Source organism: Ursus americanus, chromosome 12 (assembly GCF_024610735.1).
Source record: "Ursus americanus isolate L20-20 chromosome 12, mUrsAme1.1.p, whole genome shotgun sequence".
NCBI lineage: Eukaryota > Metazoa > Chordata > Mammalia > Carnivora > Ursidae > Ursus > Ursus americanus.
In genome coordinates, this window is record NC_142138.1 from 68,203,271 (window position 1) to 68,222,923 (window position 19,653).

The 19,653-nt window shown below is 39.9% G+C and overlaps 1 protein-coding gene and 1 long non-coding RNA gene across 3 annotated transcripts in view; one reads left to right on the forward strand and one right to left on the reverse strand.

The window, feature by feature from the left end:
• Positions 1 to 19,585, reverse strand: part of FMO5 (flavin containing dimethylaniline monoxygenase 5) — a 31,730-nt gene extending 12,145 nt beyond the window's left edge. The window contains exons 1-4 of the mRNA XM_045813589.2: positions 19,451 to 19,585; positions 4,330 to 4,518; positions 1,438 to 1,600; positions 523 to 665 (exon numbers count right to left, since the gene is read on the reverse strand). Of these exons, the coding sequence (XP_045669545.1) occupies positions 523 to 665; positions 1,438 to 1,600; positions 4,330 to 4,518; positions 19,451 to 19,585 (630 nt within the window). The remainder of the gene's footprint in view (positions 1 to 522; positions 666 to 1,437; positions 1,601 to 4,329; positions 4,519 to 19,450) is intronic.
• LOC148109225 (uncharacterized) overlaps positions 1 to 19,653 on the forward strand; it is a 58,925-nt gene extending 39,272 nt beyond the window's left edge. For both annotated transcript variants that reach the window (XR_015726398.1, XR_015726399.1), the window contains exon 2: positions 18,916 to 19,653. This is a non-coding gene — a long non-coding RNA (uncharacterized LOC148109225). The remainder of the gene's footprint in view (positions 1 to 18,915) is intronic.

Below are 19,653 nucleotides of genomic sequence, written 5' to 3' on the forward strand. Positions count from 1 at the left end.
GGGTGAACTTCTTGCACATGCTACAGCATGGATACTTTTCATACTGATATCCACGTTGTCTTTGGAAAGATTAGACTGTTTCTATTTTCCATTTGGGGAGTGAAGAGGAAAATTCCCCCACCATCCTATGAGTGCAAAGCCTTCTGCTAAACGAGTGTGCTTTCCTTCATATGAGAGTGTGGCACTTCCACTAGCCTAAACAGGAGCCACACTCTGAATGCTGCATTTGATCAAGCTCCCGAAGCAACTGCTTGGTCTTCAAAGTCCGAGGCATACTCAGAAGAGACAGCTGATTCGGTTCATTGGGATTCTTTAGTGTGAGGTAAACTGAATGATGGGAATCTAACAGGGAACGTTGGCTCAATCATATCATTATCATAATGTTGCCAACTGAGGCAATGGAGCCAAGCCCTGTGTTTGCCATTGGCACTGATGGGCTATGTGCAGAGGTATTCATACTCTATGTGGGGTCTACATACAGCTTCCTTGATGAAGCAAAGTAAATAATTTACTGATTCAAACCTGCTTGGCTGTGTGGCAAATTTCCACAGCCAGATCCCCTCCAGAATTCCCAATGCCAATTATAATGACTCTCTTTCCAGTGAAAATTTCTGGATTCTTATAGTCTCTGCTGTGGAAGTACTGTCCTTTGAACTTCTCAATTCCTGCAAGAGAAGGAAAAATATCGGATGAGGTTTATCTGCTATCATTTGTCAAACTATTCATTTTGCTGGCAAGTGTGTAGAGTTTAAGCACACATCTCCAAATGGTCTCCCTTTACTCACCTGCATGCTTGCCTTTCTGAATATTTTTGCCTATTTTCTTTTCTCATAGTCTCAGAGCAGAACCTTGTGGCTTCCTTATCATGGATAGTCTGCTTACCTCAGGATCTGTTTGTATTTTGGACTTGTAGACTCCCAAATCTAAACTGCTGCAGAAAACTTCCTTTCTCTTTTGTCTTTTCATCTTTAAATACCTACTTACATTTCAATTGGAGTACGTATGTTTTCATATGCTCTAGAGTATACTAGAGTGTTTTTTTTTTTCAAAATGAAAATCCAGGTCAAAAACTATAATTCAGTTCTTTAAGTTTTTATGAAACTCAATATTTGTTTCCTTGATTGCTGAAAAGGTCCTTTTTCAACCTAATACAGATCAACCCCATGTTCTTTCTTTTGATCCTTAGAAAAACTAAGGTTGTTGTGAAACCAGAGATAGAGCCCTCTAATTTTTCTCTAGTCTCCAAAATTAATGTTATTTCTACCTCCCAAATGGCAGTAATCAAAGCTGTCCCAACATCTTTCAGGGGAACATGTAGAATTAGGATAAGCCTTATCTCATCCTTAGGTAGGAATCACTCAGGCCACAATCCTCCCATTCCTCAGAGATCAGGTCACAGGCGTGGTTCAAGGGTTTCTTTCCTTGTAGGCTACTCACCAGGAAAGCTTTCCAAAGGTAAGTGAGCATTGGTGTGATGGCCAGTGCAAACCATGACTCCATCAAAGACATTTACCTCCTTTTCCCCTTCAGATTCTGTGACTACCTCCCATTGGCCTGAAGTGGAGAAATCAGGCTGCTTCTTCACACTGCACACAGTGGTCTGAAAAGAAAAGTGATAGCTACAGGAGACTAACCACAGCCAATACAGTGGACATTTTCCCTGACATGACTCTCTTTGCAGAGTGATATCACATAATAGAGCTCATGTAGGGATATTTGATTTTTATATTACACACATAAGAACTTTGTTGTCTGGGGCTGTGGTCAGAGTGAGAAAACTGTCATGAGGCAGGCTAAATAAAATAGTTGGCAGATTAATGTTGCACTCTCCTCTGCTTCTAGAAAAGTGCAAATTACTCATTCTCTTAGACCATGCCCTAAGATGTCATGCAACACTTGAATAGAACTTGGGTTTCTCCTGTGCTTCTAAGGCAGTCCATGCCCTAAATACCTATTCCTCCCCTGGCCCCCAGACATCCTGGGACCCTCCGATATCTTTTTACCCCAAATCCTGTTCTCACTGTCTAGGCTTAAACTTGTGACTGAGTCCTAGGACTCTCTTAGAGTTTAAGAACATCTCATTGGCTCATATTTTATGTATGAACTTTTGTGGTTCCTCTCTTTGGCTCCCATAAATGACCATTTTACAAGTAATTATAAAGAAAGAGGCTGCAAGATGAGATAGTCAGTGGTATAATTTTTAGGTTTAAAAAATGGGTTATTCTATCCAGCCTAAGGAAACATTAAGAATGTATTCCTATGTGGTTCTAGGGTTTCTGACCATAATGTCTTGGTGGACTCCTAGAGATACCACCTCTGTATAACCCTGGCCATCCTGCACTATTTAGAGTTCTTCTCTTTAAGTTTCTTGTTTTTACACAGGCTTATTCCCCTGCATGGGTCACCCTTTTATTCCTTCTTCATTTGGCAGATTCCTACTTACCTTTCAACATTTAGCTCTTACATATTATCTCCTCTAAGAAAACTTCCCTGGTGCCTATTGTCTCATGCCCTGAATGGTTAAGCACCCTTCCTCTGAGCTAACAATATATAAATCTCTATGGCATTTATTACCCTGTAAGTCTTTACTTTTAAATTTATAGAAATTTTTTTCTTCATTTTTATATCTTCTTAACTAGGCTATGAAATCATTGATTTTTTTTTTTTTTTGTCTTTGTATCTCCAGTGATTAGTATGGTAACAAACTTGTTAAATGTGTTTAACAAGTGAAGGGAAGTCACTGGACTATAAATGACTTACTTTGTTAGTTGTCACTGGATATTACCACTTTATTATCATCGTTAAATAGAAAAAGTCATGATTTAGCAGAATGATCAGAAGGTAGAAGGGAGGTGGGGGTGGGGAATTAGATGCAGGTGGTCAAGCGGTACAAATTCTAGTTATAAGATAAATAAGTACTGTGGATATAATAATATATAACATGATGACTATAGATAATACTGCTGTATGGTATATGTGAAAGTTGTTAAGAGAGTCGATCCTAATATTCTCATCACAAGGGGACAAAAAAGTAAAAGATTTAGGCTTTTTGCCAGCTGTCAGAAATATGTGTTCTTCTGTGGCCAGGGTTAAAGATGATAGAAAAATCAGGCACCTGGATGGCTCAGTCAGTTAAGCATCTGCCTTTGGCTCAGGTTGTGATCCCAGGGTCCTAGGATCGAGTCCTGCTTCGGGCTCCTTGCTCCATGGGGAGCCTGCTTCTCCCTCTGTTTCTGTCTCTCATGAATAAATAAAATAAAATCTTTGAAAAAAAAGATGATAGAAAAATCATGGAAGTCTTAACAACAGGAACCATTGAAGTGATCTGATATAATCATCTTGTTTTACGAACAAGAAAATTTTTACAAACAAAAAAACAAGAGACATCAAAGTTGAGGAACTTAACTTCTCTGAAGTCACAAGTTGATTAGTGGTAGAGCAAAGACTAGAAGTCAAGTTTTTTTTTTTTTTTTTTTTTTTTTTTTTTAAAGATTTTATTTATTTATTTGACAGAGATAGAGACAGCCAGCGAGAGAGGGAACACAAGCAGGGGGAGTGGGAGAGGAAGAAGCAGGCTCCCAGTGGAGGAGCCTGATGTGGGGCTCGATCCCGGTACGCCGGGATCACGCCCTGAGCCGAAGGCAGACGCTTAACCGCTGTGCCACCCAGGCGCCCCTAGAAGTCAAGTTTTTGTTCCCCATTTCAGTGTTCTTCTCTTTATACCAGAGTTAACTTTTTGGCTTCCTCAATAACTTCCCAATAACTGCTTCACTGGGTTGTTTGTGATCACATAAAAGTAATGCATTGGTGTGATGTGAGAAGCACTGGGTGTTATACGCAACTGACAAATTGTTGAACACTATATCTGAGACTGAGAATATGTTGGCTAATTGAATTTAAATTAAAAAATGCATTGGCAAGTACTTCAGAAAGTATAAAAGGTCTAAGCAGTGCAGATAAGTTGTGGTGGATCCAGAGGTTTTAAGTTTCCATACCTGTCAGTTCCCTTCTCTAACTGGGAAAACACTTCCCCTCATTTGTTTTATTGCAAAACATTCTGGCAGGTGGCTTCTAGGATCTGCAGCCAAAATATACAGAAAAATGACCTTTCCATGAATGTATTCCAGGCACAGAGAAGACAAAAGAATGGAGTCTTTGTCTGGATAGGATAGATATATGGACCTATTAAACCAGTCTTTACACATAAGCACTGGTAAATGAAGCCACATTATTCATTTATTTGACACGTAAGCACTGGTAAATGAAGCCACATTATTCATTTATTTGACAAACAACTTCAAACACAAAGACAACCACAAAATTCCCTACCTTAAATCGAATATACTTTAAAAGATCAAATTCTTTGGCATACATCCTGAAATACTTGAGGACCTGGGAGTTGTGCATGAAGTTAGGATAATGATCTGGGATGGGATAGTCACTGAAGCACATCATCTCCTTAGATGTGTTGATGATCACCGATTTGTAAATACTGGCCCTTCCTTCTTCAGGATTTTCCTGCATTAAATAAGAAGCATTCATAGCAACTTGAGAATTACTTCATGGTTTATTAACAGTCAATAAACATTCAAAAAAGTTTTCTGAAAGAAATGTCAATTAAAAAAAGTTATATAGACACACAATTCTCCACATCTCCCAGTATTTGTGTCCTTGTGTTGTCTCTTCCCTTTGAATCTGAGTTGTCTTTGTGACTTGCTTTTGACTAATAGCATGCAGTTGGAATGATACTGAATAGCTTCTAAGACAGTCCTAAGTAGTCTTGCAACTTCTGCCCTCTGTCTCTTAGAAAGCTTGATCTGGTAGAACTCAGCAGATAGGTAAGAAGTCCGACTACCTTAAGTCACCATTCTGTGAGTAAGCCCAAGTCAGACCCATGAAGAGAATGTTTGGGATAGAGAGATGTTCAGCCCCCAGAAATTTGATTTATCCCAGCTGAAGTTCTAAACATGTGAACAAAGAGACCATAGCAGATGTACAGTCTCAGCTGTCACCTAATTGCAATGACATGAGACTCCAAGTGAGAACTGCTCATCTAAATAATGGTCTTATAAATATTTTATATATTTCAAAGCCTAGGTGAGTTTCAAGGGTTGTTGTACACTGGTAAGACTGCTCTCCAGGAAACATTGTACTAACTTCCATTCTGTCCAGCATACGTTCCCATATTTATTACCTCATTTTTACTCATTTAAAAGACTAGTACTCAGTGTTAGCACAAACAGAAACTTATGAAATGGGAATGTATGCTGGAGAGAGTGAAGTTAGTACAATGTTTTCTGGAGAGCAATGTGGCAAGTATATGAAAACCCTTGAAACTTAGCGTTTTTAAGAAATATTCAGCATAGTAGACAAATTTATGTTAAATTATGTTAATGATAGTATTATTTATAGAAAAGAAATAAGCTAAGTGCCTATGATATTGTGACTTATAAGAAATATATATTGGTCATTCAGATAACCAAAATATTTCTCTCATATGTATTTGGGCTTTGTATATATTTTGCATATATATGTGGACTTGCCTACAGTTTGTGACTCAAAGCTCCCCAAACCCTTGGAATTTCCTAAGGGTTAAGAATAATAAAGATGTCTTTTGTTGTGTTAATGAGGTGACTTTCAGAAACTACTTAAGGATAGGGGCTGATTAGCCAAAGGAGCCAACCAAGGGGCACCTGGGTGGCTCTGTCAGTTAAGCGGTCCACTCTTGATTTTGGCTCAGGTAGTGATCTCAGGGTTGTGAGACTGAGCCCCGCATTGGACTCCCTGCTCAACAGGGAGTCTGCTAGAGATTATTTCTCTCCCTCTCCTTCTGCCCCCCCCCCCCACCATGCACGTTCTCCCTCTCTCTCTCAAATAAAAAAAAAAAGAAGCCAACCAAGTGATTAGAGGGCTATAACTTACAGTTCCAATCCCACCCCCACCACCGATCTTTGGGGAGGGAAGAGAGGCTGGAAGTTGAATAAATTGTCAATGGCCATGATTTAATGATTTCATCAATCATGCCTACAAAGCAAAGGTTCCACAAAAACCCAAAAGGATGGGGTTTGGGGAGCTTCCAGGTTGGTGAGGATGAGGAGATATGGGGAGAGTAGAGCACTCAGAAAGAGCACAGAAGCTCTGTGTCCTGTCCCTATACCTTCTCCTATGCATTTCTTCCATTTGGCTGTTATAAGTTATATCCCTTTATAATAAACTGGTAATCTAATGAGTAAATGGGTTTCCTGAGTTCTGTGAGCCACGACAGCAAATTAATCAAACCCAAGGAGGGGGTCATGGGAACCTCTGATTTATAGCCAGTTGGTCAGAAGTATAAGTAATAACCTGGATTTGTGACTAGTATCTGAAGTGGGGTGCAAGTGGGTGGCCTTTCACAACTTTAAAAGTACATATTACTGCTTCTTCATTTGGAAAATTCCTGTCATTCAAGAGTCATATCAAATGGCACTTCTTTGAAGAAGACTTTACTGTTTCCCCCACAGAGTTAGATTTCCCATTCACTTCCAAGCTCTCAAAGGCAACTTAAACTTAACACTGTAATATTCTGTGTATGTTTCTATGACCATGAGCTACCCGTGAATAAGATGTATGTCTTATTTTTCTTTGTGTCTCTATCATCAATACAGTGACTGATATATAGTGGATATTCAATAAGTGCTTTGAAATGAATTAATGACTGAATTATGGAAAATGAATTTGGAGACACCTAAACTATAATTTTCAAATCTAGGTAGGAACATTGAAAGTGGCCTATAATATAACTTTTAGTAAAAAAAAATTAATATTACAAAATTAAATTTACATTCTTACCACCAAATATATAAATTTATGTCTGCATGGGGCAATTGTATACTACCTATATTTACCCATGTTTATATAATTGTATAACCTCTCCCCTGTCAGATGGTTCTGAGTATATTTTATTTAAGTCAATAAAACTTGAAAATAGGGAAAAACAAGTTGATTTGTTAAGGAGGTAGTATTTTTTCTTTTATCTTTGTTGAAATGTTGTTTATACAACACCCATTCATGATTTAAAAAAAAAAAAACTTCAGCAAACTAAGAATAGAGAAAAATTTCTTCAATTTGATTAAAAAATCTATAAAATACCCACAGCTAATATCATAATTTAATGTGAGAAAATGGACAATTTCTCCCTTAATTGGGAACAAGGCTAAGATATCCTCTCTCACCATTCCTGTTCAACTCTGTACTAGAAATCCTAGTTGATGTGATAAGACAAAAAAAGGAATAGTGGGTGTACCAGATTGCATTCCCACCAACAGTGCAAGAGGGTTCCCCTTTCTCCACATCCTCGCCAATACCTCTTATTTCTTGGGTTGTTGATTTTAGCCATTCTGACAGGTGTGAGGTGATATCTCATTGTAGTTTCGATTTGTATTTCCCTGATGATCAGTGATGTTGAGCATCTTTTCATGTGTCTGTTGGCCATCTGTAGACATTGGAAAAATGTCTATTCATGTCTTCAGCTCACTTTTTAATTGGATTATTTGTTTTTTGGGTGTTGTTTGATAAGTTCTTTATAGGTTTGGGATATTAACCCTTTATCAGATATATCATTTGCAAATATCTTCTCCCATTCCATAGGCTGCCTTTTGGTTTTGTTGATTGTTTCCTTTGCTGTGCAGAAGGTTTTTATTTTAATGAAATCCCCATAGTTTATTTTTGCTGCTGTTTCCCTTGCCTTAGGAGACTTATCTAGAAAGAAATTGCTATGGCCAATATCAAGGAGGTTGCTGCCTATGTTCTCCTATAGAATTTTATTGTTTCATGTCTCACATTTAGGTCTTTCATCCATTCTGAATTTATTTTTACGTGTAATGTAAGAAAATGGTCCTGTTTCATTCTTTTACATGTTGCTGTCCAGATTTCCCAACACCATTTGTTGAAGAGACTTTTTTCCATCGGATATCCTTTTCTGCTTTGTCAAAGATTGATCGCCCATATAGTTGTGGGTCCCTTTCTGGGTTTTCTCTTCTGTTGTATTGATCTATGTGTCTATATTTTGTGCCAGGATCATACTGTTTTGATTACTACAGCTTTGTAATATAAGAAGTCTGGAATTGTGATACCTCCAGCTTTGCTTTTCATTTTCAAGGTTGCTTTGGCTATTTGGGGAAAATAGCGTAGAGGTTCCTCAAAAAGTTAAAAATAGAACTACCCTATGACCCAGCAAATGCACTACAAAGTATTTACCCAAAGAATGCAAAAATACTAATTCAAAGAGATATTGTTGATAGCAGCATGATCTACAATAGCTAAACTATGGAAATAGTCCAAGTCTCCATCAACTGATGAATAGGATAAAGAAAATGTGATATATGTACATACATGTATATACAATGTTATGTATATATGTATATATATCCATGTATATATACATATGTACATATATATACATGTATGTATATATATTACTCAGCCATAAAAAACCCCAAAATCTTGCCATTTTCAACTATGTATTAGTATTATGCTAAGCAAAATAAGTCAGTCAGAGAAAGACAAATACCATGTGATTTCGTTCATATGCGGAATTTAAGAAACAAAACAAATGAGCAAAGGAAAAAAAAAAGAGAGCGAAAAACAGACCCTTAACTATAGAGAACAAACTGCTGGTTTCCAAAAGGGGAGATGGGGGTTGGGTGAAATAGGTGATGGGAATTAAGGAGTGCACTTGTTGGGATGAGCACTGGATGTTTTATGCAAGTGTTGAATCACTATATTGTACACCTGAAACTAATATTACACTGTATGTTAACTAACTGGAATTTAAATAAAAACAAACTAATTAATAAAGTGGCATTAAATCCCTCCCCGCAAAAAAAGGAAAAGAAATAAAAATATACAGATTGAGATGAAGAAATAAAACTATTTTTATTCAGAGATAACATATTTAGAAAATCCCAAAGGATTGGAAACAACAACAACAACGTGGAACTAATAAGCAAGTATAGCAGGGTTGCAGGATACAGGGTTAACATACAAAAGTCAACTACTTTCCTATATACCAGAAATGAACAATCGGATTTAAATTAAAAAAAAAATTTACAATAACACCCCCAAAATTAAATACTTAGGCATAAATCTAATAAAATATGTATACGATTTATATGCAGAAACTATAAAACACAGATGAAAAAAATCAAAGATCTAAATAAGTGGAAAGATATTCTGTGCTTATAGATTGAAGGACTCCACATTGTTAAGATGTCAGTTCTTCCCAATCTATAGATTCAGTGCAATCCCAACCAACATCCCAGCAAGCTATTTTGTAGACACTGGCAACTTGATTCTAAAGTTTATATGGAAAAACAAAAGGCCTAGAGAAGCCAACTTTGTACTTAAGTGTATATTGTGCATAGTGACTTTCTTTCAAAAGAGTACAGTATGGCAAGGAGAAAAAAAAAAAGGAGTGACTTTACAGTGACAAAACCTGACAAACACCATCTCGAGCCAGGTCATCAAGGTTAACATCAATAGTGATGAGTCATATTTATGTACTACTGATATGATCTCATGGAAATGACACTTTACCTCTCTGGTCTTCTTCCCCCAAATCCATAACCCCAGTCTAACCATGATAAAAACAGACAAATCCCAACTGAGGGACATTCTGTAAAACAACCAATAATTCTCAAAACTGTCAAGATCATCAAAAACAAGGAAAGTCTGAGAAATTGTCACAGCCAAGAGGAGCCTAAGGAAACATGACAACTAAATGTAATGTGGTATCCTGGATGGGATCCTGGAACAGGAATATATGTAAAAAACTGAGCAAACCTGAATAAGGTATGGACCTTCAGTTAATAAGTATCAGTATTGGTTCATTAATTATGACAAATGTATCATACTAATATAAAATGTTAATAAGAGGGAAAACTGGGTGTCAGATATATAGGAACTCTGTACTGTCTTCCTAATAATTCTGTAAATCTAAAACTGTTCTGAAATTAAAAGTTTATTTAAACATGTTTGTACATAACACATTTTTTAAAAGAAATTAAAATTAATGAGTGGCAGGGCCATTTTGAAACTAAGATGTTTATGGGGGCAAGGGTAGACATGTTCCTAACTTCTGAATTTAATTTCATTAATTTATTCATTTATTCAACAGATATTTCTAAAGTCCTTCTGTAATAAAAACACTATATTAGATGCTAAGAAATACGAGTTTGTCCCTGTCTTCCAGAAGTTCAAAATTTAGTACAAGGAGTAGAACCATGCTTTCTAGAGCAGGTCTGTTGGGTTCACAGAGCTAAATACATCACAGATCTTACCCCTGTGGCAAAACTCATATATTTATATTCTTTTTCATGTCACTAACACACCAAAGTGTTTTCTTGTGTCAACAAAAACCATCAAGGGGCATCTGGGTGGCTCAGTCGGTTAAGTGTCTTCCTCCAGCTCAGGATCCTGGGATCGAGTCCCGCATCGGGCTCCCTGCTCTGTGGAGAGCCTACTTCTCCCTCTGCCTCTCTCTCTCTCTCTGTCTCTCATGAATAAATAAATAAATTCCTAAAAAAAAAAAACCATCAAGCTCTTCCAAACACCTGATTGGATCTCAGGTAGGGTTTACCACTGTGTCAACCCACTGCTTTTTATAAAAGAGAGTGGGAATAGAGCAATATTGGGTCACTGAGTGGAAAACGAAGCTGCTGCACTGGGGTTTTAAATTTTCCTGCCATCAATTAATAAGCCTGCCCTCTACAAATGTACCTTGATTGCATGACTCACACATCTGAACAAGAAGTTCATAGAAGAGAAGAGAACAGGGCAGTGTTGCTCTTCTGTTCCTTTGATAGACCTAGAATTCCATGGGATAGAAGCACTCTTAGGACTGTTCTCAACCTTGTCTGCATATTGGAATAATCTGGGGAACTCTAAAAACACTAATGCCTCGTCCCTACTCCCAGAGACCCTGTTTTAATTGCTCCTTGTCTAATATGCAGACACGGTTGAGATCTCCTGGTAAGAGGTACTGTGCTGACCCCAGAAAGCTCAGGGAACCAGAGTTCATCCCATCAACCTCAAAAGTCTTTTCTCCACACATTCTTAGCTAAACTGCAAAATGCTTAAGGACAGTGGACATCATCTAACAAAGTCCAAAGTCTAATATACTGTTACTTATTTTGTTTTAAAGATGCCATATCATTCTCATTTATCAACTGGAAAGCTGAGGTTAAAAACTTTAGGGCAAAGGTCTCCACGTCAGCTGCCTATTACAGATAAGTAGTGGGGAGCTTTATTGGCATCACAGGCCAATAAAAGCAGAACGTCTAGATGGACTGACATCAGTATTTGTTAAAGTTCCTAGGTGATTCTTTAAAGTACAGCCAGTGCTGAGAACCACTGCTGTCTACCCTCTTCTAAGTGTTTTTGCATTCATTCATTTGTCTTTTATTTTTTTGGAGGGGAGAGAGTTAATAAATTTAAGAATTTTAAAAAACCTATCCATCTAAGGGTGTTTATTACTTAATTTATATTTTATTTTGTTTTAATTTTATATTATATTGTATCCACTTGGTATCTTTTTTTATATTACTTGTTTATATTATATATACTCTTTTTTTAAGATCTTATTTTTAAGGAATCTCTACACCTGATGTGGGGCTCAAACTTAGAACCCTGAGATTAAGAGTTGTATGCTCTACTGACTGAGCCAGCCAGGTGCCCCTACATATATTCTTTATACTCTTTACTACTGGAAATGTAGTTCTCAGATCAGCAGCATCGACATAACCAAGGGGTTTATCAGAAATGCAGAATCTTGGTGGCACTCCAGATTAATGAATCAGAATGTACATTTTGGCAAAATCACCGGTGATTCATATGCACATTAAAGTTTGAGAAACACTGCTTTGGTATGCTTTAAGGATTTTAAAGTTCAGATTGACTAAAGAATCTTAAAAAAAAATATTTCCAGCATTAAATACTTATTAAATCCTCAGCATTCGTAAGGGGTTTATCATTTTAAAGCTATTTCACTCATAAAGTAATATTAAAGTATGAAAAATCAAAATGATATTTCTCACATTAGCACCTACTTTCCACCATCAGTCTGATCTAATGTTAATAAGGAGACTAACTAACTGAAATTAATGTCTTGAGAACTTATAAATAATTATTACTGGAAAGTATTCAGCAATACTAAGAAGGAGGCAAGTGGAGAGTAAATCATATACTCCTGTTTGGCAAGTGGAACAGAGAAAGAAGAAATAGGAAAATGCAAGTGATGGTGTCTGAGAATAAAAATATGGATGTATACTGAATCCCTGGGACCTGTCACAAGGAAAAGAAAAGGGTGGCCCTGAGTCTCCTGTGTCTTACTGGAATTCCAAAGTGTTTGGGAATGATCCTATGTATGACAGAAGAGTTAGGGAAGTGGGGGAGAGCAGGACTCCAAATAACAAACCAACGGGGGGGGGTGGGTGGGGTGGGGTGGAGAAGCAGGTCTCAGAGGAAATTCTTGAGGAAAACAGCATCAGCATGTAAAAGATGTTTAATCCAAAATTAATTGGTGTTTATAATACATCAGGATCCACAACCGTGTAACTGTGGATTGTGTGAGAATGAAGGTCCCTGTTTCCATAAGCATTCTAAGCAGCCCCTCAAAACATTTTGCTACTCAAGGATTTATTTCTAAAACATAAATATATATGGCACCTAACATGTGCCAGACATCACAGAAATATATAGTGTGGGTGTGCATATGTGTACGTATGTATGTGTATATATATATGTGTGTGTGTGTGTATGTGTGTGTAAAATATATTACATATGATATATAATATAATGGGCACAGATGTAGTCTGTCTTAACAGAAGTCAGAGTTATGACAAAATATAGCTTCTTTATTTTCAAGGAAGCAGTTCATATTGTGCTGAAATTTTGCCAAGTGGATACTCAGAAAAAAATCCCAGGTTAGGTTTTTAACAGAGAACAAGTTTAAACCACTTTGCAGGTAAAAGCCAGAAACCTGAGAATCAGGTAGAATGGGGACCTGAACTGATTTCATTGCCTGATTAGCTATTGCCAAACGTGGCTAGGATGCTTACCAAAGACACCGGAAGCATGGGCCCCACTCCAGGCATACTGAATAATAATAACAATGGCATATAGCACTTACTGTATACCTAGTACGGTTGTTAGTGTTGACATAAATATCCATTCACTTAATCCCCACAATAACTCTATGAAATGGGTGCTATTATTAGCTCCTTCTCAATGATAGGAAAACAGAGGTACACAGAGGTCTAGTGATTTTCCCCAAGATCACACTGCTAGTAGGTACAGGCCTAGGATTTGAACCCAGGCGATGTGCTTAACTTTTATACTATGTTGTGGTTGGGTTTCAAAAGCATAATTTTCTATTAATTACCAAACACCGATTAACAGCCTTTTCAGTTCATGCCCAAGACTGAGGCATGGGGGTTCTGCCAGGGGGTATTCACTCTAGGTCTGAGTAAGGACTATTGTCAAATAAAGTTTGTTCCCCATTCAGAGCCAAGATGTAAAAGGTCTGCAGTGCTGTTCAACTAAGGAATGCTATGAAGCCATGTATGTATGTATGTATGTATGTACTTTAGAGAGAGAGTGAGTGCATGAGTGAGAGGGGCAGAGGGAGAGAGAGAGAGAATCTCAAGCAGACTCCATGCTGAGGATGGAACCCAACGTGGGGCTCAATCTCACGATCCTGAGAACATGATGTGAGCTGAAATCAAGAGTCAGATGCTCAACCGATTGAACCATCCAGGTGCCCTGCTGTGAAGCCATTTTTAAGTGGCTGATCAACACTGTGTTTGTTTGTATGAAATATGAAACACATCTGGAGACCTTAATACCATTCACTGGTTTAGAAAATGAGTTTAAAAACAAACCCAATGAATGCGTGCCACTTCAAAGATCAGTAAAGATGGTTGATACTCTTTGGCATATAATTAACTTAATTATCTTTTAAGTAGATGATAACTAAACTTAGTAACAAGTTACAGGGCTGGGTGTACATATTAATAACTCAACTTTAAAACTGAATAAACTGCAAGGGTAAGAAATACCAGTTGCAGGTGCCCTCTGCCCTCTTCTGAAGATAGGCTTCTGAACTAAATTTGATTTTTCAAGTGATAGAAAAGTTCAAAGCAAAGAAGGAAGCCAGAATTTATATTCTATTTGAGGTCTAGGATTATTAGAGAATTATTTAAATTGAACCAGAATTCAAAGAGAAGGAAGGAAGGAAGGAAGGAAGGAAGGAAGGAAGGAAGGAAGGAAGAAAGAAAGAAAGAAAGAACCATAAGGTCAGAGAGGACTGAAAAGGGGATCCGTGGAAGGAGTTGTAAGCAAGTATTCTAGATCACTTACTTATTAATGCAGACCAGGAGCAACCACTCTAAATTTCCTAACCCCTTTACATTTTCTAATGTTTGTTATCTTGTTACACTCCACCCTCACTCTGCCCACCCCCCCAAGATTGTTTTACCCTCTTTCAGATAGCAGCAAAACTCATTAAATGAAAATGATCTCTGTGCTATTTTCATTTTCATAGACATCAGTAAAGTACAAACAAGTGATACCTGGGTCCTATTTTGCTGCTAGCCTCGGGGGAAAAAAAGAACCTGAACAGAACCTGAGGTGATGGCTGACCGAGAAAAAGCCAGCAGGCTGAATTCTAGCAAGTTTAATTACTGTTAAGCCCATTGTATTTCCTGACACAAGATAAAATATCTCATTGTTGGAGGAGGTCATCAAGAGAGCATGACCACCGATTGACTGGCAAGCCAGAGTCAGGCAATGGAAGGCCCCTCACCCTTTCCCCTGCCCTTGGGCAAATCTCCATGGGTAAAATCCACCTCTGGGTAATCAAACCAGTGCCGAGGGGAAACATCAACTGGGAACCAGTCAGCCTGTCATTCCTGCAGAGTGGTAACTGTTAATGTAAATTGCCTGGGAAACATAAGGATAAGCAATCCAAAACTGCACTGAATGGCCGGTAAAAATTCAGATCACTCATCGTGGATGACAGCACACTACCGAGAACTGAACAAGGTAGTCCCTCATCCATGCGGCTGTGCCCACACTTGCCACTATCTATATACCTTGCCCAGAGTCCTAGGAGTGTACTATGCTGTGCTGGACTTAGCAAATGCCTTTTTTCAGTATACCCCTGACCACTGAGTCACAAGACCAGTTTGCATTTACATGGGAGAGGCAACAATGGGTCTTTTGAGTGATTCCCCAAGGTGCCCTGCACAGCCCCACCATATGTCATGGGATGGTAGCCTGAGACCTGCCCTGTTTTCCTTCTCCACATCACTAAAATGGGTCCATTGCATTGATGATATAATGTTAACATGGGAAGATTTGCCTCTGCTGGAGGCAAACTGTGGAGGCTTTGCTGGAGCATATGTGAGAAAGAGGATGGGCAGTGAACCCACAAAAAAATTCAGGGTCAAAGCACTGCCATAAAGTTTTTGGGAGCTGTCTGGTCAGATAAGACTTGTGTTGTGCCAGAAGCTGTGATCGATAAGGTGCAAGCCTACCCAACCCCTAAGAATGTAAACGAGATGCCAGCCTTTGTAAGAATTTGGGGACTTTGGAGGAGTTTTATTGCCCACGTGGCACAGTGCCCCCATTGCTTATACCACCTGGTAGAGAAAGGGCACATGTGGGACTGGGGATGTGAGCAGCAAGCTGCCTCTGAAAAGGCCAAAATACTAGTAAAGCAGGTTATAACCTGGGCATCTCCCAAGCAGGACTACCATTCAAATTAGATGTGTCTGTGACTCTGGAATATATGGGCTGGGCACTGACAGAAATAAGAGAAGGAGAAAGGACTCCTAGGATTTTGGTCTCATTTCTGGAAGAGGGAAAAAACCTGTCTACCCCCATAGAGCAAGGGCTCCTATCAGTGTAAAAGGACCCCTCCAGGTTAAGCCTCTCACTAAGGAACAGAGCATTGTGGTAAGAACTTCCCTGCCCATCAAGGGATGGGATGAGAATATGTTCCATTGACCCACCTCTGCCATGGCTCAAATTCCCACTGTGATTAAGTGACATGCCTATCTGCAGCAGAGGAGCACCCTGTCCACCAGCCTACTAGAAATGCAGGTGCGACTAGGACCTAGGGAGGATGTAGATCCTCCAGATGCCCCTGCCCCTATACCTGTTGTGTCCCTGTAGCCTGTAGAGAGGGAGTGGGGAAATTCTAGCTGATGCCTGGTATACAGATGGCTCTAGTCAGGGCAATCCCTCCAAGAGCACTACAGTCACTATTTTGCCCAACAATGACACCATCTGGCTGAAAACAGGAACAGAGTACAGTAGCCAGTGGGCTAAATGCAGAACAGCTTGGCTGGTGATTCATGAGTTCTGGCTGTTACTCCTTTGTTAACACTTTGCACTGACAATTGGGCTGTTCTAAAGGGATGAAACTTATGGCTGTGACACTGGGAAGCCGAGGGGTGGATGATTGTGGATGAGCCCTTGTGGGGATCAGGATATGTGGAAAGACATTTAGGTCCACCCATAAGAGCCTGAGGTATAACTCAGTGTTTTCTAGATCTGTGCTCCTAAAGCACTGACATCCCCTGGCAATCAGGAAGCTGATACCCTAGCTCTTGAACTATAGTGACTCAAGTTAACGCGGTAACAGCATGTCTTGTGTGTTATAAACAATGCCAAAGGCAACTACCAAAGGAATCTGGGGCTACTCACCAGTGTTCTCAACAAGGGAGGGATTGGCAAATTGATTATATTGCCTCACTCCCTCAGAATGCGGGTTATACCTATGCCCTGGTTTGTGTGGACACAGCACCTGGCCTAACCCAATCTTTCCCTGTCAGTGTGCGAACCAGGCTTCCACCATTAGGGGATTATAGAAGCTGAGTACCATGTATGGATACCCTCATCAGTAGACATGATGGGGTGCTCCCATTTCAAAGGTCATGATGTGCAAGACTGGGCAAAAGTCATGACAGTGAATGGAGGTTCCAGCTCCCCTAGAATCCCCAAGCAGCAGGGATGGTAAAAAGAAAAATGGAATATTAAAGGGGCAGATGAAATTACTAACAGGTAAAACCATTTTGGCCAAGCAGACTAAAGTACTGTCCCAGACTTTAACACATTTGCATGATCAACCAATAAGTCCTATTACCCCATATGCCAGACTGGGGACCCCCACTAAGGCACTCAATACTGTAAAGGTGCAGAAGTTGAAGAACCCAGCCATTGCCCCAGCTCTCACCGAGATCAGCATGCTGTGCTGTTGAGAACACCAAACCCTGAGAAAGGCATTATCTACTGGAATTTGCAATGGGAAGTTCTACTGGGATGGGTGAGTTACTTTGCACGCCTGGGTGAGGAGGAACTACTCAGTCTCCACTGGGATCCCATTGTCCTGCTACAAGCTAGACCTGTTGAAACATACTATATCTGCAATGGAATATGTACCATCAAAAGAGGGGGAGAAAATGGGGGTCCTGGTCTGGCATATCTGCCTAGTCCATCTCAGATGGCCAACACAGATGGTATACATGATCTGGTCAAAGTCCTAAAACTGCAGCCACACTAACATCTAAAGATCAGGCCTTGTCATTCTTGTAGCAGAGAAACACCTCCCCATACAAGTTCCTACTAGATATCTGTTTGACCTTAGACTCTGCTGCTCCTTTGGTGTCCAGTTACAGGATGGGCACCTGGTGGAAATTCCTTTCTACATGGGCCCACTCCTATGTCCAACAAAGAAATCAATCCAACTGATGGCTGTGTGGGCAGCTGCCCCTCTCTAGCTCCTCAGGATTGCCATGGTGGGTATCATCCCTTCAAGAAAGAGACTGAAAGGCCCTAAAGCAGTACCTTAAGGAAGAACAAACTAGTACCAGCATTCTTGGCTCATCTGCTATTACCAATACTAATCCCGAAACCTGGCCTGTGGCACACTATCAATAATACTGGGCAAGGGTCTTCTCTTTCTATCAAACTAAACATTAACCTGATGACTGTAAGGGTCCTAGAAATACCACCATTGAGCCAGATTTGAGATGGATTTATGGACATTTGAACACCCACACACCCCTATGTTGGGAAGAGAAAAGTCATTTGAAACAGAACCAACACAACTGTACCAGGAATATAGGCTGGATATCACTGGAACTGTGTATTCAGTCACTGTCATAGTAAAGGAGAGTGACTAGTTTGGCGCTAACTGGTCACACCACCCAGGTGTTTATTGGGTAGCCCCAAAAGGGGCCTAGTGGTTGTGTGGAACAAAATTTTGGCTACGGATCCCCCTGGGTGGTTGGACCACTGCACCCTGGGTTTTCCCTGGACATAGGGGAGAATTCCCCCCACCCATGGTAACAATACTTGACCAATTTCCTTCACCACAAGGCTAGATGGGCACACTGTGTCTTTCACTAACATGGAGTATGGCTGCTGTCTTTGTTTCCTCCATTGGCCCAGTGGATGTTATAGCACATACAGAAATCATTACTAAATTCACCCAGCAAGCATTAAATGATAACTAACAAACCTTGTCTTTACTGAATACTGAAATATCTCTAGTGAGAAAAGTTGTCCTCCAAAATAGAATGGCTTTGGGCATTACTTTTGCCTCCAAAGAGGCACCTGTGCCATTATCCAAACAAAATGCTGTGTGCTCGTGCCTGATGAGTCTGCTGATGTATCACCTTTACTAAATCACATGAGAACATAAGTGAATACCCTGAGTGATCCATCCCTCAGCTAGGTAGGGAACTTAATAAATCAGTGGTTGGGAGCCTGGGGCTCTTGGTGAAAAAAGATTGTTTTGGGAATCATTACCTTAATCTGTGTTTTCTTTTGCATGTGCCTACACTGTTGCTGTGGTATCTGCCTCCCATGCAGACAGACAGACACCAAATGGGCCACCTCCACGATAGCGAACCCCCCCAGCTGACTGCTGGGGAAATGCCGTAGAAGAGGAGGCTATGTGACATTGTAAAAGCTGGTTAGGAGAGGTGGCATGTTGGGGGGGTCATCGAGAGGATATGACCACGCATTGACCCAGAAGCTGGGCCCTCAAAGACTTCTTGGAATGTACATTTTGCTGGCCTTACTAGGGATGTGGTGTTGAGACCATGTGCATGGTACTGACTGAATCCAGTTAAAGCCTCTATATGAACTTTTAACATATGGCAGGTGTGGAGATGTGTTTGTCTTGCTGCTGCCCAGGACAAGCCTCATATGTAAGTTCCCTTATTTAAACCTGCTACCTGCCAACCTGGAGTGGCCTGCCTCTTTCTTGGGTCTCTCTCTGCCCTCCACGAAGGAGACCAGTTTCAGATTACACCTGGGATGCTCCTGAAGTTGCAAGCTAACACTCCTGCTAGTCACCTAGTTCCAGTGAGGTTTCCAATTATTAAAGAACCAGGAGACTTACTTGGAACCTCCAGAGCCCTCCGATGTCATCAGTCCTTTCAAAGCAGACAGGCTCCAAGCCCTCATCCAGGCAGCACTTGATAGAGGAGAGCCCGCTCACACCTCCCCCAATCACTGCAATTCTTTTCTTGGTCATGGTCTCCAGATACCTTTACCAGGCCAGATCAATGTAACCTGTCAAAAAAAAAAAAAAAAAAGACAAAA